Source organism: Triturus cristatus, chromosome 4_2 (assembly GCF_964204655.1).
Source record: "Triturus cristatus chromosome 4_2, aTriCri1.1, whole genome shotgun sequence".
Classification (NCBI taxonomy): Eukaryota; Metazoa; Chordata; class Amphibia; order Caudata; family Salamandridae; genus Triturus; species Triturus cristatus.
Window position 1 is genome coordinate 323306926 of NC_140586.1, and position 24741 is coordinate 323331666.

At 41.8% G+C, this 24741-nt stretch overlaps 1 protein-coding gene across 1 annotated transcript in view; it reads right to left on the reverse strand.

The window, feature by feature from the left end:
• The window catches only part of HMCN1 (hemicentin 1), a 1072905-nt gene that overhangs the window by 319087 nt on the left and 729077 nt on the right, over nucleotides 1-24741 (reverse strand). The window contains exons 64-68 of the mRNA XM_085601687.1: nucleotides 10535-10694; nucleotides 7737-7861; nucleotides 4077-4260; nucleotides 3007-3104; nucleotides 719-997 (exon numbers count right to left, since the gene is read on the reverse strand). Of these exons, the coding sequence (XP_085457813.1) occupies nucleotides 719-997; nucleotides 3007-3104; nucleotides 4077-4260; nucleotides 7737-7861; nucleotides 10535-10694 (846 nt within the window). The remainder of the gene's footprint in view (nucleotides 1-718; nucleotides 998-3006; nucleotides 3105-4076; nucleotides 4261-7736; nucleotides 7862-10534; nucleotides 10695-24741) is intronic.

Consider the following 24741-nt stretch of genomic DNA (forward strand, 5'->3'; position numbering starts at 1 on the left):
TGACTGGCAGATGGTCTTTGAATTGGACGACTAGAGGAAATGTGATCCATAACACTTTGTGAAAGGCGTCTTACTTTCCAAATTTATGAACGATTCATTGCATTCTAAATTTAGGAAAGGTGCATTGTATTTTAAATTTGATCATTCCTGCAGGGGTCAACAAGCTCTCTTAAGGATGAAGTGATGTGACCATGTTTCTTGTATTTCAGGGCTGAGCATGCTGCAAGATATGTACATTTTGTGGTAAGCCAATTAATATTTTTGGGAGAGCTTTATGCACTACACTAGTCCAGAGTAGCAGAAACTCGCTGAGTAAAGATATGTTCAGTAACTCCTGTTACCACATATTAATCACATTATGAATTTTAACATAGGAAATGCAAAGTAAGCACCAAAATCTGCATCTTATTCCCTAAAAACTTGTGATAGGCAAAAATGATTGCATTTGATAAATACCAAACATCTTGGCGTCAATTTTTACTGGATGCCATTATTATCACATGCAGTTATGGCCACCTCATAATGGGCGACTGTCTCTTTTTTCACATGTGTAATGCTTGTATGTGTGTGTGAGTGTGTGTGCATGTTTCCTAAACATGCTGTAAGATTCATTTTTATTATACGCTAACAGTAGAGGACCTCTATCAGACCATGGCAGTGGACATCTGTCTAGAATAGCACAGTCTCTGCATTACATTAATATTCAAGGAAAGCTTACCCAACACCTTCAAGATAAACTGCTTGTTGACTTCCCCGGCCTCATTGGATGCGATGCAAGTGTACTGCCCATGGTCGTCCATTGAGGCTGAAGAAATATGGAGGACCATCCCATGGTTATTCACAGTCAGGTGAGTTCCCAGCTCTAGGGAGTGCCCATCCTTCAGCCATGACATGTTGGGTGTTGGAGTACCATCGGTAAAGCACATCATAGATGCAGAATTCCCTTTCACCACAGTCAATTCCTCCATTCCACCAGCCTTATCCATGCTTGGGGGGACTATGCAAAGAAAAATGAGAGGGCAGGTACAAGAGCTACGTATGGAGACATATTTTAGAATTACTACATGATGTCAAACTGCCTCAGCAAGATGAAAAAGTGGAAAAGTTGTTAGACCGCATTCACTGCACTTTATAGGAGACATTCCTTGGGCTTGCAGCTTCTGATTGACACAAGACATGAAATACAGTATTCAAGGTGCTTGCTTTAACTATCTCAACAATTATGCAATTAGTAAAGGTAATCTAAAGTGGATACAATTCCAATATCGAGATACAGATAATTCCACATACTCAACGTGCACTCAGAATCTCTGTATTTCGAGTGGTTCCACAAAGATAAAAACCTAGCAAACTATAACAAAATACTTTGGACCTTATATAGAGTTTGGTGGATTGGATACTCTGCCACAAATTTAGCAGATTGTACTTGTAATAGAGTGGACGGGATATCAGCCACATTTTGCCGGAGTGCGCCATCTGCCAAACTCTAAATAATGCCCTTTGTAATTGCATTTCAGAGTCCAAATTAACAGTGAGAGGTCTCATACAGTCTCAAATTATGACACAACAGAGGCAAGCACCAGTTTCCAACGCCCTCTTACTTTAACCCTGTTAAACTGGAACCAAGAATTTGTTGGGCCACAATTGTGAATTCATACTTTTTATCTAGGATTGACATTTAAGCATGCATGCAGTTTTACAAGCATGCTATTCATAGAAAAATTTAAATGCTCAGTGAAATATATGCTATAGTACTCATGCTTGTATGTTGCTCCTAATGCTAATAGGAGTCCGGGATTACTTTGCAGCACATACTCTGTGCTTCGGTAAAACCAAAGCCTGACTACAGATAGTTGGCATCCTTGTAAGTAAGGTGAGTAATGATATAGGATAAAGAGACAACAAGCATAACACAGCTGTTTTAACCCCTCACTTTGCCGGTATTTGTGTTTACAATGATGGCGGTTGAGATCAATGAGTATAACTTATACACTTTCACGCATATATTTCTGTGGAAATGTCACTCCACACAAATACAAGTTTTACAGGGTTAGGAATCCCACCCAGTATTACTGGGTGAGATTCTGCAACGGGTAAAACTGCACTCAGTAATACCACTTGCTTTTCCAGCAACAAAATCTACCTGCTGAATGTGGGTGGAATATGAGATTGAACAGGTTCTGGACACTGCAAAAAATATGGAGTAACAGTTCTTCAATGCCACGTTATTAGCCATTCCAGAGCCAAAACTTACACTCACCCACAAATAGGGGCATATTTACAAGGGCATTATCGCCGCTTTAGAGGCACTTTTTGTCGCTAAAGCGGTGATAACTTCATCGCCCTATTAACAAGGCGGCGCTAACATGCATTAGCGCATGTTTGCTGCCGTTTTTGTAACGCCATGCATCTTAGCGATATATATCGCTAATGAGATGCACAGTAGGCGTACCTTACCGTAACACCATGACAAAAGGTCGCGAACAGGACATCACGTTATTTACAACGTGGCCCCGGAACCACGAAGCTATGATGAAAGCCGCGCTAACCGCGGTTTACGGTGGATCCTTACGACTGGTCAAAACTTGACTTAGGCATGTTTTGAATGGGAGGTGGATTCTTTGGTTACGTCCACACTCCCCTATTATCAAGCTTTTCATTAGCGTGTGAAATCATCGCTTGATTTCACACGCTTATGATGAATATCACAGTCTATTGCAGGTTTATACATCGCCGGTGAGCAAGGCATTGTAAATATGCCGCTAACACGGCGATGTAACCCAGCGATAGGCGGCGATTTTCCAAATCGCACTAAGCGTGATTTGCGATGTGTAACACGAAGCGTTGTTAATATCCCCCATAGTTGGTTAATCCTTCCTGGTATTACCAGGTTCGCTATTACCACTAAATGTTTACCAGTAGATTTGTAATGGGGCTGAATGGTATTCATGTAAAGAGGTACAGCAAATGCACACATTTCTGTGTAAATTAGAAATTAAGACCTACCGTAGACTTGTATATTGAAAAGTTTATTATCCACTCCAGCTCGGTTAGATGCCACACAGGTATATTTTCCAGCATCCGACACCTGGGCACGCACAATTCTGAAAATTGAACCACAAAAGGTAAGAAACAGCTGTTTAATAATGAAATACACAATTACATCATGATCCAGAAATTTGCGCCAAGGAGTGGAACACCTGTTGCGTGGTTCTCTGTCTCTCTTCGAAGTGACAGCCTCTACCTTGTGTCTGTGGCCCGCTGAAGATACTGTAGGATCAATAAATTACACAAGTCAGGAAAAGGTCACTCAAATTGGCGGTGGTGTGGTGCCACATTGGTGTAGGGATACTTCCAGAGTGGTAGTGCTGAGTGCAGCTGGGGGCTTAAACCAAGATGAATCCTTAATAAATGCATACCAGCAGACTTCATAGCAGGAATGTCTTAGATTTACCTACACAAAGGTTAGAGCAGTGGTCAAATACATTTGTGCTCATTTTCTCCTAAATTGGCAGTAAAGTAATAATTAATTCAGGGTAACAAATAAAACAGAACACTCTTTAAACCACCCCATTAGGACAACCACTGACTGTGCCTCAAATACCAGGCTGCAAGGAGGGAACCTCGTCTTGTATCCCATTCTGATTCAAAAGTTGTGCTCAACACTTGTAGGGACTCTGGTATGTTTTATTGAATGTCTACTCACTACAAACTTCAAAAGACCCTATTGCCAGTCAGTTGGTAACTGGATGTAGAAATTCAGGCACTGTAGGTACTGATTTCTCCATTAACTCCAATTACAGCCCATCTGAGTGTAGTCTTGTGTAATCCGAATTAAAAAAATAACCTATATAGACAAATAAGCTCTGGATTTTCTAGTGATAACACAATTGTCTCCTCTTAGTCACTGACAGTAAGTGAATATTTCCTTGCTAAATAGGATTGTTTGGAAAAATAAAAATGTAATGGCATGAAACAGGATCGGAATTGACTATTTAGCCATTGTTAAAGACTATAACACCGCAGTAAATTGTCACTTTTGACACCCAATGGATCACTCCATGTTATGAACTCACCGAAGGACCTGTCCGGCAGACAGTAATCTGATTTGCGATGATATGGGAAGTGGAAGCCCGTTCTTTAACCAGTTTATCTGTGGAGGTGGTGAACCAGCAGCCACACATTCAACATTTATTGACGTGTCTAAGATGGCAGTCAGCTCCAGAGGTTCCTTTTTGTTGTTAAGGATGGCTGGTGGAACTAAATAGGATTATAATTGAAGGAAATTATAAAATGCAAAAATGGTGGTTCACATAGTAAGCAGTTTGAAATGAAGTGTGTTTGCAGATGTCTCTAAATCCCTTGTTGAGATGAAACTATCTTCTGAAATACCATTGCCTATATCACAAACTTTAACAGTGTGCTATCCAAAACCATGCAATTTATTACATAAACATCAATATCACATAAAGATGGTATATGCCCACCTACGCACAGAACACACATATCTGCAGCGTTTAAGGGGAATCATGCATACACTGTATCATGTAAGGCTAATAGGTTACCTTATGATCTGGTGGCTGGTGTCATTGAAGACGGATATGTGCTGAATAAGGAATATGTACTTGTGCACTCCTGCAGAGCCTATCTACCATTGTGCTATTGAGAATGTGAAAAGGGGAGCAGTGCCTAGATGCACATACTGAGCCTGTAAAACTAATTTCTGCAGCTAAAATAAAGAACACACCTGACAGTATTGAAACATTCTATCAAAACAAATGATCCTAAAATGTTTTTTCTCTGATCCAGCGACTAGAACTATCATAAAGTGAATAGCAAAGAAAATCAAATGATTGAGAAGGAAGGTTACCTATCTGTAACCCTAGCTCGCAATAATCTATATTTTCCTTTGATAAATAGCAGAATATTTCTGCTTAAGTGTGAGAATCTGATTGTGGACATCTGTGAGAAAGTGCCATCTTTCTTGCATGGTATGACCCCACTTTTTGCTGAATTGCTGAATGTACTTTGACTGAGTGTGCCCTGGGCTCCTGCCAATCAGGTGCCCAGGGCCTATGTTCCTTCCCTAAAAACTGTGCTGAAACCTAAAACCCAAATTGGAAAACCCTGGCCACATGTCAGCCCCTGGTAAATGGTACACTAGGTACCCAGGGCCTTGTGACCAGGGAAGGCCTCTAAGGGCTGCAGCGCTTATTGTGCCACCATTAGAGGCCCTGTACCCTGACACAAACACACTGCCCTTGCAGGCTGAGTGTCTGGGTATAGGACAAAACAGAGAGTCGACATGGCACACATCTCTGTGTGCCATGCCCACAACATACACTGCCCTGGCATACATCAACCACCCCTCTAGCTGGGTGCCCTATGCCAATGGTGTGGGTACAGGAGCATGAGCCCTGTGCCCCTACAGTACCCGGGTCCATTCCTGGGCACTGTAAGTGCAGTGCTGCCATTTAAGAGTATATGGTGCTGGGAGATCGTCAAACACGAACTCCACAGCACCATGATGGCTCCACTGAAGACTGAGAAGTTTGATATTAAACTTCTCAGCACATTAAACCTGCACTGATGCCAGTGCAGGATTTAATGTACAATGCACAACAGAGGGCATCTTAGAGATGCCCCCTGAACCTTACCTACAATCCACGTCTGGTCTGAGGGGCTGCCTAAGCTGCCACACAGCAGACATGTTGCTGGACACCTGGGTAGACAGCCATCCGCTCTCCTGGGCCTGCAACAATGCACATCCTGGGCGAGGTGCTAGGTCTCCTCCCCCAGGATGTGCAGGGATAGCTTCAAAGCCATGCCGCCTTTGTGAGCTTCTCCAGGCCACTTGCTGTCTTCAGCAACGGGCCCCTATCGGTTCTAAACCCCCACTCTGGCGGGAAGACTGGCCAGAAACTCCAAGGAAGGACAGGGGGTGTGCCAGCCTCTGCCAACCCCACCCCTCAGGTGGGGGAGGCGAGGTGAAGCACATCTCCGGGCTCTCGCCATCTTGAAGATGAAGAGCCCTGCCCAATCAGGACTAGGCCTCTGCCCCCCTACCACAGGAGAGTGGCAGGATAGGGGGTGTACCCACCCCAGGGTAGGGACCCAGTGGTTCCTGCCCTTTACCTAACTGTAACGCCCCTAAATGTTGTATTTAGGAGCACCCTGAACCTTCCTTCCTTAGATCCAGATTCCAAAACAGCAAAGAAGACCAAGAAGAAAGAAGACCTGCCGTGCAGCTGCTAAAAAGAGGAAGACACCAACTGCTTTGGCCCCAGCCCTACCGGCCTGTCGACCCTCGAACCTGCTCCTGCTAAATCCCGGCATCTCCCGTGGCCAGCAACCTCACAAACCCCGGAGGACCTGGCTACCTTGTGACTCTGAGCATCTGGGACTCCCACGAGCAGTGGCACTGCTCAAAGCAAGTAACTGACCCCTGGCATCAGCCAGGAACCGCAAACCCTGCACACTCTGCACCCGCCAAGCCTGGCCTGTGCTGGAGTGGACAAAGACCCCGAGGACGTCCCCCCAGGGACTGTGACCCCGAATCCGGCACCCAAATACTCTTTAAAAATCGTACCAACTGTGAAAACGTAATTACTTACCTGTTTTAGATAGATGTCCCAGTACTGAGCCTAGGAGCCCAGCACTGGATTACAAAAGTAACGAGAACATACTTTACTGGTAACTTGAGCTTTCTCCCATAGGAAACCATTGACTGTTTTTCTGTGAAATTTCTTCTAAGTGTCGATTTTGCAAACTTACAAATATTTGTTAAAAATCGCCTGTATAACCTAAACGCATTCTATCAACTGCTTACAGGTGGTATACTAGTGCTGGATCCAGGATCCAACACTGAAAAAGTAACCATAACCCCACCTACCTGCTAAGTGAACTTACTCCCGTAGGATAACATTGAAAATTTGATTAGAAAATGTTTCTAAGTGTCAACTTTAAAAAAAAATATTGCTTAAAAATCACAACAGTAACTAAAACGTATTTACTCACTTGTTTCCAAGAACTCTCCCCGGACTGAACCTAGGGTCCAGTCCTGGAATTAGAAAAGTAATCCTGAAAGTAATCAATTGCATTTAACTTAAAATTCCCATTGAGCTCAATGTATTATTGTGTTTGAAATTGTGTTGCCTATTGCAGCAAACTGTAACTATTGCATTCAAAAGTCAATTGCCTATTGCAAAGTATTTAACTAAAGCATCTCATTCTGAGAAAGTATATTTTGATACCTATTGTTGGTTCTAAAATAAAACAACCATATATTTTTATATACAAACCATTGGCCTAGAGTTCAGTTCTTGAGTGTGTGAGACCATTTGCTGACTGAGTGTGTTCAACACATGCTTTACACTGTCCCCTGATACTGCCTTACTGCTCGACCAAGCTACCACTTTAGAGAGTAAGGTTATATCTAACTTTAGCCTCTGCCAAACCTCTGGGGACTGGGGACTCTGTACACACTGTACCTATTTAGGAACAGTAGATACAGAGCCACTTTCCTACAACATCCATCACCTGATGTGAGATATTCTAATCTTTTAAATACCAAAGAAAACCCATCATGGATCACCATCTTTCCAAGATCTTTCCAAATCATCTATGTTAAGTGTGAGCATCTATATGAGAAAAATGCTTCTGGGTCCAAGTGCAAAGGATTAGCATCAGCCCCTTTGTAAAACCTTTACATGTGTGCAAGCCAACTTTGTACTCACCATAAACATTGACGTTGAAAATACGGTCCTCTTCTCCAGCAGGGTTAATAGCCACACAAGTGTACTTCCCGGCATCTGAAAGCAGAGCACCCAGGATGTTCAAGGTGCTGCCATCTGGTGTTATTCTGTGAAAAAGATTCCACAAAAATTGCTAAGTACTCAGCTATGAGAAATTCCCCTACTGAATGAGTAATCAGTTTTGACACATTCCTTTCTTGCGTTTTTCCCTGTTTTCAACATCCAGGAAAGCATGGCCGACTTTGCTACCTTTGGTTGTTTTAGTACTGACAAAATAATTCTCAGGTGCATGTCTTTGATCTAAGCAGTTGCATCATTAGTTTTCTTTTTTTAATTCCTGCTATAATTAATTTTAAACGTAATAAAGTTGTGCAGAGCTCAGTTTCTTAGCCTAAGTCTCCAGTACAGCCTCAGGCCTTCAGTCTTGGCACCTATTGGTGCACTGTGCTTGTATAGAATGTGTGCCATCAGCAAAAATAGATTCATTACTAACCCCTCCAACCCAAAAACACAAAATGTGTGGGGAATGTAAGATTTTAACCCAGGACGTCCAAGCCGAATACAATTTTATCTAGGCATATCCAAATGTGAATCTACTCAAATATGCCACTCGCACTGACAGTATTGCCATTCTTACATTTGACACTCAAATACATTTGGTGAGCTTACTAAAATGGTGCAAATTCAGATTCAGTGACTTTTACCACAATTGTGTTCTAATTTCCTTTAGTATGAAAATGTTTGTTTAAAATGATCTACAATGGCAACAGCAATGCAGTGCAGGTAAAGATGTGGCTTGAACAAAATAGATCAGTTCTGAAAAATACTGAAACACATTACATGAACTAAAAGTAAAAATAATGTGCCGAAAATGGAGAACAGTCTGTACCATGCTGCAAATGACCTTATGTCAAAACATTTGCCCTCAGTGCCCATCGGTGTCTGTTTTTAATAGTGTACTCTGCAAGTGAGCTAATAATTTTAGCTGAATTTTGTTTTCATTTAATACTTAAATGATTAACTTTAATCTGAACGTTTGGGGTCAAAATTCTCACTGAAATTCTTACAAATAGCTCTGGCAAGCACAAACGCTTAAGTGGAAAATGTACAAGATCTATTTTGAAATAAAAGATCTTTTTGGACCAGATGAGGAAATACAAGAATTGCAAATCACAAAGGAAATCATTAATGACTGTGGTGCATTACCAGTGTGCAGGAGAGGTGGATGGCTTTCCTCGTCTTGGTGGCGGTTTACACCTGCCCAAGAACTTCTTACCGAAGACAATCACATTGCAGAAAAGGAGATCAGGAAGGAAAATGGGTAGATATGGAGACAGTAGTACAGAAGCAGGAGTGGGGTTATGGAAGGATTAGGAATACTAATGAGAAAGGCAGGCATTCCTTCCACCTTGTTACATATAGAACTAAAGATGGGTAACAGTGAATTACGCCGATGTTTTTCACAGAGGGGTTCTGAATGAGATCAAATTGACAATGAGAGCGAAGTTCGAGTTGTCTCTGATGGACCTCAGTATCACATGGTGAAAAACATCACCATGATTCACTTTTTACCCACCTAAAATGTTATGCTATGTATGGCTCCCCCAAAATCTACTGCCCCTCCGTTTTCAACTGCTACGCAGTGGCAGAGGAGTAGTTTGGGAGCTATACCTAACATGGCCTTTGCTATGTATTCAGGTATCAAGGGTTAAGAAATAAAGAAAAAATACCTTACTTTCCATCCTTGACCAGACCCCAGCACCTTCCCTGCCTTTATTCTTCCATCCGCAGCTGTGCTTTCTGCTTTCATTCAAAGCAGACGAACAGAGCTGCACTGACACTGCCAGTCTTGCCTTAAAGCCCTTTCTGATGTCGCAATACTGGGTAACAGGGTTTGTTATCAACTGTTTCTACGTCACAGCAGTGAGTTATCAGATTCAGAAAGTCATGTAAACGATAGAGGCTCTCTGTGAGAGTCATATATAACAAATGCAAAATTTCCTATGGCACTTGTAATAAGACGGATGAGATATCCATCTAATTTGTGACAAAGTACACATCTGCCAAACTCTAAAACAGTCCAGAAGTAGGGGTGGTTCAGGGCAGAGTTAGTTGAGCAGCAGGGCAGTTTATAAGAGCAGCAGGAGTGAAGATAGGTAGATTAGGGGAAAAGAAGTGAAGTTCAGTGCAGGAAATACAGTGAGCAGGGATAGGGTTTATGGGAGGGACCTTAAGGAGGAAGGGAAGGTTCAGGGAAAAGGAAGAGCTGAAGCAGCACAATGAGTCTCTTTATTTGGTGCAATGGCAACTGTTGATGGGGGGTTCATGCTGGTGAAGGTCTGGTGCTGTATCATCAGCCACGGCCCGTGCAGGTAAGAGTGTGGGGGCGGTGGGGCCGGTGGGAAGCAGGGTTCGACAGATGATGACGAGGGCAAATTATTTATTTATTTAATTTCCCCTCATCATTGTCCAACAAACCCCCCCCCCCCCCCTCCACTCAGCCCCGCAGCTCTTACCCGCACGGGCCACAGCTGTGTATCGTGGACCAACTTACACGACATTAAGAATGCAAACTGGCTGTAATTGTAGCATATTTGTTCACATGCTGCTTGAGCTTGTTTATACAATACAGAAAATATTTGCTTCTGTGTCAAGATATCTCTAGAAGACTGTGAACAGTCTGCATTCCACTTTCATTTTCATCCTTACCAAGTATTAAGAAATTATAAGCAAATACAGGCATACGATAAATCAGTGTTTAAAGTGAAACTTAAACCAACCTTATCCTTTCAGAATCACCAGTGTTAATGGCTTTTCCATCCTTAAGCCAATGAATGATAGGTGAAGGAGTCCCATCGGCTTGACACACCATTTGAACATCTTCTCCCAGGAGCGCACTCTTTTCACTGGGCATATCAGAGTCCTTAACGCTTGGCGGAACTAAAAAAAAGAAGCGACAATCGAGTATGGTCCACTTCTTAGAGAAATATGCAAAAAGATTTATGATTCTGCTATTATTGATGTATGTTTCGGAATGTCTCTTTCAACAGTGATTTTTTTATTGTTAAACTTATTACATCAGTATATTAGCTGACAAAACTCCATCAAACTCCATGAGCCTAAAAGAGGCTGCAACATTGCTCTCTTATTCAATTCCTTAGAGAGAGTATTTTTTTCTATTTGAAAATACCACTGATTCCTTGTTTTTGACTTAAGTCCCGTCCGCGGTATTACGAATTCCATAGGACCTAATGGAATTGTAATTTTGTGGCTGGGATACCCGTCACATTTGTGACTGAGTAGCCCTGTCCGCGAGATCGAAATCAGGGCCTAAGTCTGAACTTGCACTTTGATTTCATTTAAATTAGAAACTCACAGATTCACTGTAATAAATTGCTGGTTCTCCAACACTGCTAAACGTCCAGTTCTCCGCTTTGTATACAGGTGCGGGAATCACAAGGTGGACCTTCATACCACTGCCATTTCTCAAACATTTCACTGATGACCATCCAACTAAGGGCCACAGCAATGGTGCACTGGATGGTCTGTCTTTTTTGTTAGAGTGAATACTATTCCTGCCTAAGAGCAGGGAATGGTGTACACAGGAAGGAGAAATCATTAATGGCTTCCACGTGCAGAAAGAAAGCTCCCAGTCAGCTGGGGCCCCTACTTTGTGGGGTTGTTTCTGAAATACAAAAAAATGAAAATAAGCCACCATGACTGTGCACTAAATTTTTACTAAAAGTTCTTCAACAGCATCTGCAGGAATACTTTCAGCAAACTGATCTCCATCAAGTGGGGGGAGATCTCTAATATGGGAGCTGGCAGGCCTCCAGCTGAAATGATAGTGTTAGTATTCCTCTGTAAAAATATTCATACCCACAATGTGGCTGTGCCTTGCTGCTAGGATCAGAGGTGTTGTTATAAAGGTACTATGTTGTACCAAAGCCTGCAGTTCGCAAAATCACACAGTTTTATGATTCAGTAAATGTCTTTCTGACTTACACAAGGTCCACTGTTTCCCTTTCCGAATTACAATTAGGAGGGGGAGTGAAAGGGAAAATTGTTTCTTATTAACAATTCATGATATCATCTATGAGTGATTTGTAAGTGTAATGGTGACTGCAACCCGTTGATGAGTAATGGACACCCAAGTTGCAGTGATAAATGATTTGCAATATGGATCTGTCCCGGTGGGCCAAGGGACCACTACAAGCTCGCCCCTATGTCTTCTCTGACCATTGAAATATGTTTTTTAAATCAACACCAGTCCTATTTGAACTTGCAATATTTACCACAATAAAGTCAATATTTCATTCCTCCCTCACATTCCAAAATCCATTTTCTTTATAACTCAACTTAACCTTCGAAGGCCATCTTTTTACCACCTTTTTCATCACCCTTTTCCGCACTTCATACTCCTCTGCTGCAACATTTCACTCCACTTCACCCAAAGCGATTTCCCTGATCCCCATCAAACCTCTTCTGGAAGAGGAGAGGTATGTTAATTTCCCCAGAGGCTGCCACGAGGTAGATAACTGGACATTTGAAGGTCATTTGGAAAAAAGATTACTAAGGCAGGAAAGGAAGTTTTAAGGTGGCCCAAAATATATATTAGGGTAGATGTGCTGTTTATAGAGTTTCATAATTGCACCAAGTACAAAGTAGAGGTAACTAGAGATGCACTGATGTCACCTGTACAATTTCCTGTTATATCTTGAGACAAGTTATGGTTAGAAATCATGAGCCCTTTTGAAATGCCTATTTCTAGTGCAGCTTCCTAGGGGCAAAAGGAGGCTCTACACCTGGGGATAATGATCCTATGCAGAAAGGCTTTTATTGAACCCATAGTGATGTGGAAGGTTGAAATCTCATCTGCTTTCAGAACCAACTTTACATTGCTTTGAAAAGCTCCGAAAAGAGCAAAATAGGAACTACACTCAATCTATTTGGTGTATTTCAATTGCTCATTTAGGCTCCTCCATTTTGGTCGGCACTCTACTTACTCATGCCCAAGCAGGACGCAGTCTTTTTAAAGAGTACAATTGCGCGCCGGAAATAACCATTTCTGCTGCTTATTATGTGACACAAATAAATTTCTAGTCAAATGACTGTTTTCTTTTCATAAACTGCTAGTTAAATGCTCATTTAATTTTGGGCAAAGTGTTTTTATCTTTGTATACTAAAACTGCTGGTCACGATCGAATAGCCGGTGGTAGGGTCAATTGTTATTGTTTTGTTATCGGGAGCTAAAGGTTCCTTTTTCAGCTGTTTTAATATTCCCAACACATTAGCACTTTAGTTGTTTTACCGTATGTTTCCTGCTCTGCAGCTGATTTTTTTTTTCTCCAATTCAGGTAACATATAAAATGCATAAAATGACATACAAAACAGGTATAGATGTATTACAGTACCTCTAGGAACATTGGTAGCAGCAAAGATGATTTTAACCACAATTGAGAAAGTGCAAAGTGCAAAATATAAAATTGATAGATCTCCATCCCGTCAAAAACCACCTATGAATGTGGCCTTAAAACGAGAGGTAGTTTACTTTAGCCATTCATATAATCCTTCACAATACCCCATATTTCTAAACCCCATTTTTTCTTCTTTATACCTTTCAGAGTATACAAGCTATATTCCAGTTGAAATATACTAAAAAATCTAGCTCTCCATTGTTCAAAAGTCGGGGCCTCTTTTTGCAACCACATAGATGCGATACATAGTCTAGCAATTGCTGTTATTAAAAAGATTAGGTACCGTATTTTATATCTTGCCGTTACATTTGTTACTCCAAAATCCATTCCTAATAAAATGGCACTCATTGAAAATTTAACATGAATCTTGGAAATTTCATAGAGAAACCTTTCAATATGTAGAAAGAGGTTAGTTAGTTCTTTACATGAGTAAAAAATATGGACAATATCTGCATCTTCACTATTACATCAAAAACATTTTCCATCGTTTCCAACTCCCCATTTAGCCAATTTAGCCGGAGTATGATATAAGTTGAACATTGTCTTATAATATTGTGCTTTCAAGTTAGCAGACAAAAACACTTTAGCGGCCACCTCAATACAATCTTCGAGATTAATATCTGTAGTCCCCAGCCTATCATTCCATTTCTGATTATGTTTTTCTAGGTCGTTTAGCTGTGGGAGTTGTAATAGACTGTAAATCGTCCCAATGCGTCCATTCTTCCTTATTACTTCTACCAAGGGGTTAGATTCAAATTCTAACTTCTGTTTCACGAGAAAAGCTCGTATTTGTAAATATTTAAAGAATTCCCTACTAGCAACACCATATTTTTCCGCTAATATCGAGAATGATGACATTACACCACACATATAAAAATCCCCAATAAATACTATTCCTTTCCTGCGCCAGCTATCTATCACACTGTCCCAAAATATCACTGGGAGTAGTGTAGTTGCTGCCATTGGTTTATAAGTTGTAATTCTCCCAAGCATATGATATTTCCTTACTACTCTCCAAATTTTATAAGCAGCATTCAATACCTTGAATTTGGTTATTTTATAGTAATTAAGATCAAATGACAAAAAGAAGCGGTTTTTAACCTCAAAACCAAGCAAAATTTGATAGATGGATGGAAATTCCGCTCTATTCATAACCTCCTCTCCAGATAAAAGTATTCTCATGTTTGCAGCATACAAGCATAATAATACAGGGTGAAGTCTGGAACGGCCCAGCCACCTTTTTCTCGAGGGAGCGTCATGTATCGCATGGCTCTACGAGGTTTCCCTTGTGCCCATATAAATCGTGCGCATATTGATTGTTGCTTTTGTAGTTGGGCCCGGGTTACTTCCAGTGGTACTGATCTAAAAAAGTATAACACTTTTGGCAAAATTACAATTTTTATAATATTGCAACGGCCCACCAAAGATAAATGAAGACACTCATAGCGATCTAGCTGTTCTTTAACACTGCTGGTAATGCCTACCCAGTAAGTGTCTACTAATGATTTCAAACAAGTACGAAGCTTTATCACTAGATAATTAACCTCCGTCATAATTCTAGGATCCATATTATCTGGTAAATTAAGACTCAAGATCTGTGTTTTGGCTAAGTTTAATTTATACCCTGAAACTATTCCATAATTTGTTTCCAGGTGTTCTATCTCATGCATAGCTACCATTGGGTTAGATGTTACAACCACGATGTCGTCTGCGTAAGCTAATACCTGACATCGTTCTTGCCCACATACCATAGGATCAATCCTAGGGGTGTCTTCTAGCATATTTAAAAACGGATTTATATATAATGCAAAGAGCAGTGGTGAACAGGGACATCCCTGCCTGGTGCCTCTGGCTATAGAGATCGGCTTTGATTCAGAACCTGATATACATACTTTGGCTGTAGGAAGTAGATACAAAGCCTGAATTGCTCTAATAAAACCTGGATTGAAGCCTAGATTGAAAAGGACCGCCCAAAGAAAGTCCCATCCCACCCGATCGAAAGCCTTCTCGGCATCTAACAGGATAAGGCCAAACTAGAATGTTTTGCATTGGCCCAATCGATCATTGTAAATTCCCTGTTTATATGGTTAGTAGTACCACGACCGGGTATAAACCCGTGTTGCCTAATTGATACCAATGATGAGATGACTTTCGACAGCCGATTGGCCAATATCTTTGCATATACTTTGCCATCGGCATTTAACAGTGAGATCGGCCTGTAAGATCCTGGAAGATTGGAGGGTTTATCTTTCTTTCTAAAAACTATAATGTTTGCTTCTTTCCAGGATGGGGGAGGTGTCCCCTGTTGAGCACAGAGCATTGTGTCCAGTAAATCTCTTTTTATTTCATTAAAGAAAATGTTATAAAACTCCAGAGGCAAACTATCCGGCCCGGCAGCCTTGCCACTAGGCAAACTATTGACCGCACTTTCTAGCTTTTCCATAGTTCTGTGTCTATCCAGAGCCGAGGCCGTTTGCATATCCAGTTTAGCGGTACAGTATTCTTGTAATAATACATCCCCTCTGAGCCTATCTGTAGTTTCAGCTGAATAGAGTTTGCTAAAAAAATCATAGAACACCATAAGGATTTCTGCGGGAGTTTCCCTGGAGATGCCTTGATTATCGATCATGTGGTCTATCCGTTGTGCTCCTTCCTTGGCACGTAATCTTTGCGCCAGACGGCGCCCCACAGCCTCCCCATATTCATAGCTATTCTCGCGATTTAACCTATGTTTAACAGCTATATCCTTACTCCAGTGGTAATTCATTTTAGCTTTGCATCGAGCAACTTCTGTTTGTAAAGCCGTTATATCGAATCCAGCCCCGATCCCATGTGCCAATCTCTCTTCTGCCAATACTAACTTGGCATAAAGCTCCTGCGCTATTTGTCTAATCTGTTTTTGTTTATACAACCCTACGCTCACGCATTCCCCTCGTATACCCGCTTTCAGCGAATCCCAGACCATTCCAGCTGGAGCGGAGTTGCGATTAATGGACAGATATTGTAAAATCCATTCCTTCATATGTGATACATATGCATCGTCTAACAGGAGCTTTCTCTCAAATGTGAAGTTTCTAACTTTAACCACTGTTCTCACTGCTGGGATATTTAGTACTACTGGCCATGGTCCGCTGAAATCCTTCGCGCTACTTTCATTGAAGCCTGATTTAACAATAAAGGGGGAAGAAAGAAATAATCCAATCTAACCAGTTTCTGATGGGGGTGTGAGAAGAACGTATAGCCTAGTTCCAATTGATGTAATACAGCCCACGCGTCCACAAGACCATGGTCTAAAGTTAGATTGGATAATGCTTTAAAAACTTTTGGCTTCCTTCCCCTATAGTTATTTATCCCTGCTTGTAACCCTTGTGGCTCCAAATGGATATTGAAATCCCCACAGAGTATCAAGGGAGTCGGCCATGAGGCAAGTTTAACATTGAGCTCCTCCAAAACTCCGACCTCATCTAAATTGGACCCATATATTGAACAAATTGTAAAAATCTTCGATTCTATTGAAACACCGGCTATAACCCAACACCCTTGTTTGTCAGACAATACTCTACCAGTACCTTGTATTGTGTCCTTAACTAAAATTGCCACCCCCCTGTTTGTGATGGATTGTTGTGTGCAAGCCAGAAGGGGCAATCCTAGCTCTGATAGCAAATGTTTCTTGCCCCAGGTAATGTGAGTCTCCTGCATACACAATATGTCGGGCTGCAGCATTCTAATCCCAGCGGCTACCCTCTGACGTTTCCCATAATTATTAAGGCCACATATGTTTAATGTGCAAAGCCGCAGTCCTGGGTTCCTAAAACTACTTGCCATAACTAATCCTTACCTTGAGCCTATTTAACATCATTAAGTTGCGTCCTGCTTTGAATTTACCTTGAATTGTTTTTTTCGTTTTAACCCATAAACCCCCATAACCACACCCTCCCATAAAACCAACCCAACCCCAATGAGGCTTCAGCCGAAACCTCAATCCACTCCCCCCACTCCCATGCACACCCCACCCCCATCCCTTAACACCCAACCATGCCCATCCCCAATGAGGCCTCAGCCGAGACCCCATTCCCGCCCAACCCTCCTTCCCCTTCAGTGAGGCATTAGGACCAATGGTCCCAGGGATGCGTTGAGCCCAGCTACCCCCGGCTGGACCATCAGAGACAGAATGATTAAACAATTATAAGCACCATTTAGCACATTACCAATTATGTTGTCAAAAAAAAAAATAGAAAAAAAAAAAAAGAAACTCTAAGAACCCAATTAAAGTGCCAGAAACAGGCCAAGAAGTTCCTATCTTTATAGCCCTCATAGTGAATGCAAGAATGTCTTAGCTGCCGCTTCTGAGGTAAAGAACCTTGTTTTATTCTTACTCACTATCTTAAGTTTGGCGGGATTTAATAGATATGCTTGGGCGCCTTTGTTATGAAAAGGTGTAATAAGCTGTCGTAACTGCCATCTAGTTTCAACTGTAAGCGGACAGTAATCCGGGCATACGAAAAACTCAATACCTTTACCAGATTTTTTTTGGTCAGGACGGGCTAGATCATACAGAGCCTCTCTTGCTATGTAATTGTTACCAAAGATTAGTATAGCTCTGGGGCGAGGGGCACCTTGAGTTTGACTAGGTCTAACTCGTTGAATAAAGGGAGATCTGTGAGCTCGCTGTATCTCTGTTTTCCAGTCCCATTGGGTTAGGGTGGGAAAGGCTTCTATAAAGATTGTCGCACATCAATCCCTTCCAACCCCTCCGGAATATCAATCACACGTAAGTTATTCCTGCGCAGCCGATTTTCCAAATCAGTTAGTTTCCACAAGGTGTCATTTTTTGCTGAGCTTAGAGTCTCTGTAGTGATTTTCTGGGCAGCTAGCTCATCGTCTAAGCTGGAAATTCTTGCTTCACCCTCCGTAAAGCGAGCCGTGAACTCCGTGCAGGATTTGTCTATGCGCCTCACAGTATTCTGTAGTTTACGGCAAGCCCTGTGCACCCTTTGGCCTTCCGCCCTGGTTTCTTCCCTGTGTGCCTTTATACTTTGGAATATATCCACCAAAGAAACATTTTCAGCACCATCTAAAGGGCTCATGACCGTGGCACCTGCTGCTCCAAATTGCGAGGTAAATGAATAATCCCATTGTAATTTCTCTACTTCATCATCAGAGGTGACGTGAGTGGTTGGCCCCCTGTGGCTATCCTTTTTCCGTACAGTCTGGGGATTTTTATCTACCCCATCATTCCAATTTTTTTCCCCTTGGCTCTCGCTAGCCCGGTGATCGTTTATCTTCGCCACTAGGCTCTCGCTGTCTGATAGATCAAGCTCCCCATCAGTGGCATCTGACGAATCCGAAGGAGAAAAAAAATCGCCAGAGTCCATGTCTTTAACACCCTCGTGCTGTGGCTCCTTAACTGGGTATTTTAATGCTTGGTTAGCGATAGGCGCCTGAGTACTCGTTATATTGACTGCATCAGCGAGTACTCCATCCCTTTTACTCTTATCACAACCAGCTTTAATTACCCCATTTCCATCAGTCAATGGTGCTCCTGATGCTGAATTTTCAAAAATAGTTTCAGCGCTGATTTTATCTGTATTTATTAGTTCAGTCTGTAGCTTATCACCAACCACATGCTCTGGCGTTTTTTCAAAAATTGCATCTCTATTCTGTGGCTCTTGAGAGAGAAGCTTAAATCCTCCTGTCTTACTTTTTTCTATAATAACCTGTAATGGCACAGCGTTTTTCTTAGATTTACTAGAAAAAATGTGTATGCACGATGGGGATAGAGCGCTTACCCCCTTCAGTCTTCCTCTCCACCGGAGTCATAACTTCCCCCTTGGCGTTTCCTCCCAGCAATGTGTTGCTAGCGCCTGCACCACCAGTTGTCTCACTCTCAGCTGTTCCACGGGCTCTGCCACGCCCAGCCTTCTGCGGCATCCTCAGAGCCGTTGCGGGCTCACCGCTAACACGTCGCGGCCGCCCTATAGCCCAAGCCTGCGTCCAAAGCCTCCTTGCCACCAGCAGCAGTGGAATCTGCCGAACAAGCAGCGAGAGCATATCGGCACACCCGTCGGTAAGTTACAGCATATCCCGGTGCTTAAACGATCTGAAACAGCGCCGCCGTCATTCCGCCGTCATTCTGCCTCTGGGAAGCCAGGGAGCTGCGAGCTCACACGGCCGTTCCTACGGCCGCCATCTTGCCTCCCCCAATGAGCTCTGCAGCTGATTTTTGTGGTCTATTTTACAAAGCTATTTCGGAGCGATGTGGAGTACACACCAGACCAAAACCATTTTTCCTTAAACTAATTTGCTTATTTAGGCTCCGCCATTTTGGTCATCCCTCTAGTTACTCATGTCTAAGCAGTACCTGACCTATCTAAAGAGTCCAGCTTGCGTGCCACTTGCATGCTGAAAGTGCCCTTGAGGCGAACCCGTCTGCGCCCATCCACGCACCGACTGCGCACAGCATCAGCCATGCTCCCAGTTTAATCTGAGATTTCATCTTATTGGATGGTCTCCCTCCAACCACTTAAATAAGTCATTCTAGAGAACAGCTGTTAGAGCTGGGGGTTAAATGGCTGGGCCTCCATAATATGTGGTCATTAATTACTTTTCAAGCCCAAGCATGCTGAATTTTTGATGAACATACTAAGTGGGGGCACTCTGAAAATAATTGTACCTCCATTCCACTGATTGAGAGTGCTTTGATTAATGTGCGATCTTCACTCAAACATGCACTAGAAATACACAAAATAATTCAAGATAAGGATTTGGATTTCTTTGTTATTACTGAAACATGGACAACTTTTAACTCTGCATTTGATCCGGGTTGTGCATGCCCTGTACCCCCATCCTCCACGCAGAGGTGGAGGGCTCACAATATCCTATAGGGAGAAGTGGAATGTAAAGCCCTTACACCTGGAAACATTGCACTATGCTGAACTTCTTGGTTTTATCATACACCTATCCTTGTTGTCGTTTATTGCTGGGGTGATTTGCTATCGGCCTCCTGGTCCATCTGCAGATTTTGTTAATCCTTTAATGGAGCTTATTTCTCCTCTTACTTTATCCCATTATCAATCCTTCATTCTATGTGTTTTAATATTTGGACTGATAATTCACATGATTCTTCTACTAGGGACTTAATGGACTCTTCAGAGGCAGTAGGCTTCTCACAATTGGTCTCAAAACCTACTAACAAGGATTGCCACACTATCGATCTAATTTTTGCTCCAGAAAGCTAGATGATCATTGATCACATTCTTCCTCAGGTGTGGACTAATCATTGTCTCATTCTTTTGCATATTTTGCCATTAGCTTTATCATGATTTTGCCCCCAGTCTTGACAATGACTCTATCAGGTCTTGGCCTTGGGCCAAATTAATATGTGAAGCTCTATCAGCTGTTCTCTCTACTATCCTTGAAATGAGGATGATGGGTACTGCAGTGAAGGACTATCCTGCATAGTTGAGGATGATTCTACCTCCTACCTTAATCGGATTATCAAGGCCTTAGATATTATCCTTCCATATAAGAAGATCTGTCCTCGTGTGCAGTCTTCCGCACTATGTTATAATGACATACCAGCTAAATTAGATTTAAACAAGTTGAGTAACAGTGGCGAGCGAACTATTCTCCTGAACTCAAAATTGTGTTAAAAACAATACAAAAAACCTATACACAACTTTCCGTGCTGCTAAGGTGGACTGTTATGCTCAATCTATTCTCTCTGCCTCAAATACTATTAAACAACTTTTCTCTGTGGTTCAGTCAATTGCTAATCCTTCTTGCTCTTTTCAGGATACACAACTGTGTGACGCCATTTCCCTTTACTTTGAGGAGAAACTCTGCAGCATTCTTTCATGTTTTACACATTTTCTTCACCTACTCCTCAATCTGAGTTATCACCAGGCCTGACTTCTTCTTCCAACATTATGCAGTCTTGTGTTGTTGAGAATACGCGTACAACTATTACAACTTTGGATGTACTCAACGCCAATGAATTTTTTGAATCTTGACAACTCTATTTCTTCTGGATCACCATTAGATCCTCCACCTCCAAAGTTCTGGAAGAAGGCCTCAACCTGCCTTGCTAAACCTTTTTATCTTTATGCAATCTTTCTTTATCATCAGGAGCTGTACCCTCAGATTGGACAAAATCCATGGTGGCCCTACTGCTTAAGAAACCCTCTGTGGACCCTGCAGTTTTAAGCAATTTTAGGTCAACATCTCTTTTCCCCTTTCCGGCAAAAACTGTAAAGAAATACATCAATATCATCATCTCTGATTTTCTTGAAAGTAACAATTTACTTGACCCAACTCAGTCAGACTTTTGCCCAGCTCACTGAACTGAATGTGCCTTGGTTGCTGCTTTAGATGATCTCAGAAAGGCAGCAGACAATAGCCACTTTATTGCCTTAACACTTTTGGACTTGCTTGCTGCCTTTGATATGGCAAACCATGAAATTGTGTTCTCAGGGCTGGTGGAAATTATTATCCAGGGCACTGCCCTTGATTGGTGTAAAATGTATTTAGTAGGCAGACCACAAGTAATTCATCTTCCAAATTGTCAATCTGGGTGTCAGAAGGTGGAGCAAGTGGTGTCTCAGGGCTCTCAGCCCTACATTATTTATTATGTATCTGAAACTCTTGGCTAAATTGATCTGTAGTCACAGAATCAATTTTATGAATTATGCCGATGACACACATATCATTTTGTCAGTTGACCAATATAGTCCTCTATCCTTAGAAGTTTTCCATAATTGCCTTTGGGACATCTCACTCTGGTTAGGGTTGAATTAATTAAAGTTCAATAGTGTTCAATCTTCTGTTGTGCCATAGGTAGACCTTCTATTCCTTTACTAGTAAACCTTTAGCCACTACCCAGTAATATGACCCCCAAAGTTTCTTCAATAGTATGCAACCTTGGCATATACATGGATATCTTTCACTCTGTACTCAAATAAAGAAGCTTTCTTCTACCTGTTTTACTTTCCTGAATTCGGTCTTTCTGCAAAATCTTGTCATTTCTCCTGACCATCCTCATTCACTAGTAACAGTCACTTACATTAAGTCGACTGGATTCTTGCAATTGACCTGACTATCTTATTAAGCAGCTAAGTCGCATTCAGAAAGTAGAGGCAAAGTTAGTATTGTCCCACTTTCGTTACTCATCAACCACCAAGAGCAAATTACACTAGTTACCAATGCCTAAAAGGATCAAGTTCAAATCCCTATGCATAGTGCATGAAACAATCCATCTTGTAGGGCCGATACACAACGTCCTGGTCCAAAGCAAGACTGGAAGCAAAGACAGGGCTCTTTAATTCATGATCTGCACCTGTGAGTGATTTGCTGGCCTCATGGTGGGTGCAATCCATTCAGAATCTTGGCAGTGCCTATTACACCTTGGGGAAAGCTCGACTTAGATTTCATGGGACCTTTTGATACATTACTAATGAGTGAGGTGTATTATTTATTGAATAAGGTGAAATAAAGTTCTCAGTAGCAGTGGTGGTGAAGGGGCTAAGCACTATTACCACAGTTACTGTGATGGAGTCTTAAAAAAAGGAATTTGTTAGATGAATTCCTGAGGTAATTATCACTGATAATGGTATACAGAAGGTTTCCAAAGAAAGGAGGGAATTATTGTAAAGTGTGGCTTCAGTACATCAAAGAACTGCATTTTATTCTCCCGAAGCAAATGCGCTGGTTGAACAAATGGAGCCAGTGATAAAAGGAAAATATACAGATGGCTTTGGTGGATGGGATTCAGGTGAAGTTTGCTCTCCTCAGAAAGTTGTGGGTCTATCATAGAGTACCCAATACTGCAACAGGGGTATCCTCGTTCCAGTGCTTAAAGAAGAAAATTCTTGGAAGTAAAATACCACTGTTGTGTCTGGAATGGGGGGACTGGAAGAGTGTGGAGAGGATGGGCAAAACAAGAAGAACACCGACAAATATCCGATCTATTATAAAAGGTATGGTGAATTCAAGAAAACCAGGGAGGAGATTGGAAGTGTTGAGATTTTATTAGTGAAAAGAGTGTGGTAGGCTGTTCAATCTAAGTACTATGAACCTCTGATGGTAGTGGCGGTGAAGAAGAATGGGGTGATGCAGAAAAATGGGGAGCCTTGAATTTTTTATTAGGTTAGGTAGAAGTGATGTGTGTGGAAGGAAAGCCAGGGAAGAAAGTGTAGGAAAGAATAATAAAGAAATATTTTCCAAAGTCACCAATAAATTAAGGGATCCTGGCTGGTAGAAAGATTATGCCAAGTATTAATGAATGCATTGGTATTGCATTATATGTTTAGTCCACCAAAACATTGAAAATAGTATGGTGTATATAATTGCATTTCATATTGGGGAATGTACATCATTACTATTTTATATTGATTATCTAAGTTCTTCATTTTTTATATCTGTTCTGTAAGATGTGTTACATTATGATACACTGTTGTGACATTTTAATTACTACTTGGTGAACAAAGGAGGATGTGTTTATGGGCTCTGTTATCAGGGGTGTAGCGCAGGCCCTTGCAGCCCCTGCTGTGCAGGGGGCCTTTCTCTTCGAGATCCCCCACTAAACCTGAGGCTTATTGTAGGACATCTGTCTTTTCTGCGTGATCACCCAGATGTTGTGCCATTTGCTGGACCCTATAATTTGCCGTCTTTAGAGCTCTGTGTACTTTACCCCTGTTATCCAGTAGTCAAGTGCCTGTGATCCCTTTTAAATAGGGTTGAATTGGCATACTCCTAATTGGTATATTTAACTTGCCTATACGTCCGTAGTATATGGTATGAAACGTACCAAGGCCTGGAAGTTACTAGTAGGAAGCAGCACCTACTGTGCCATCCACTGTAGTGGCAGTGCAAACATGGCTTTAGATCTACCATTGTAGCCTGACTGTGCATTGCAACCTGTCAAAATAAACCCTATTGATGGGTAAAAACCTTTCTTTTAAATATTACCAAGTCATCCCTATGTAGTGCCCTGACAACTTTCTGTAGGGTGTCCATCATTTTGCCTTACCCCACTGTGTGCTGTCTAAACGGTTGAAAGCTTTTTACAAGCAGAGGCTCAGCCACTGTAAAACAGTGCTCTGAGCTCTAAATAGGACGGGTGAGTCATGAGTTTGGCAGGGCAAGAACACTAACGATTTACAGTAGTGCTCCTGCCCTGGAAGGTCTAAATAAGGCTCTACATCTTCACTTGCTACCATGGCATACACCTATTTAGTTATAGAGGCAAGGACATAAGAACTGATACTTAAATAAAAATTAGAATGGATAACATTGGTGTTTTTTTGGGGATGCCTGTGCATATATAAATGCACTAGATTTCCACAATTGTGTTTAAATATATACTACTGCTGATGTAAGTGTTATCATGCACTGCATTTACCATTGGGGCAAATTGAGTGTTGGGATGGGAGGCAGAGTGCTCCCACCCTCTTTTTGTATGAAAAGGCTCCCTTGTAGGAGAGTAGGTTTCTGTTGCAGTAACCCCCCCCCAC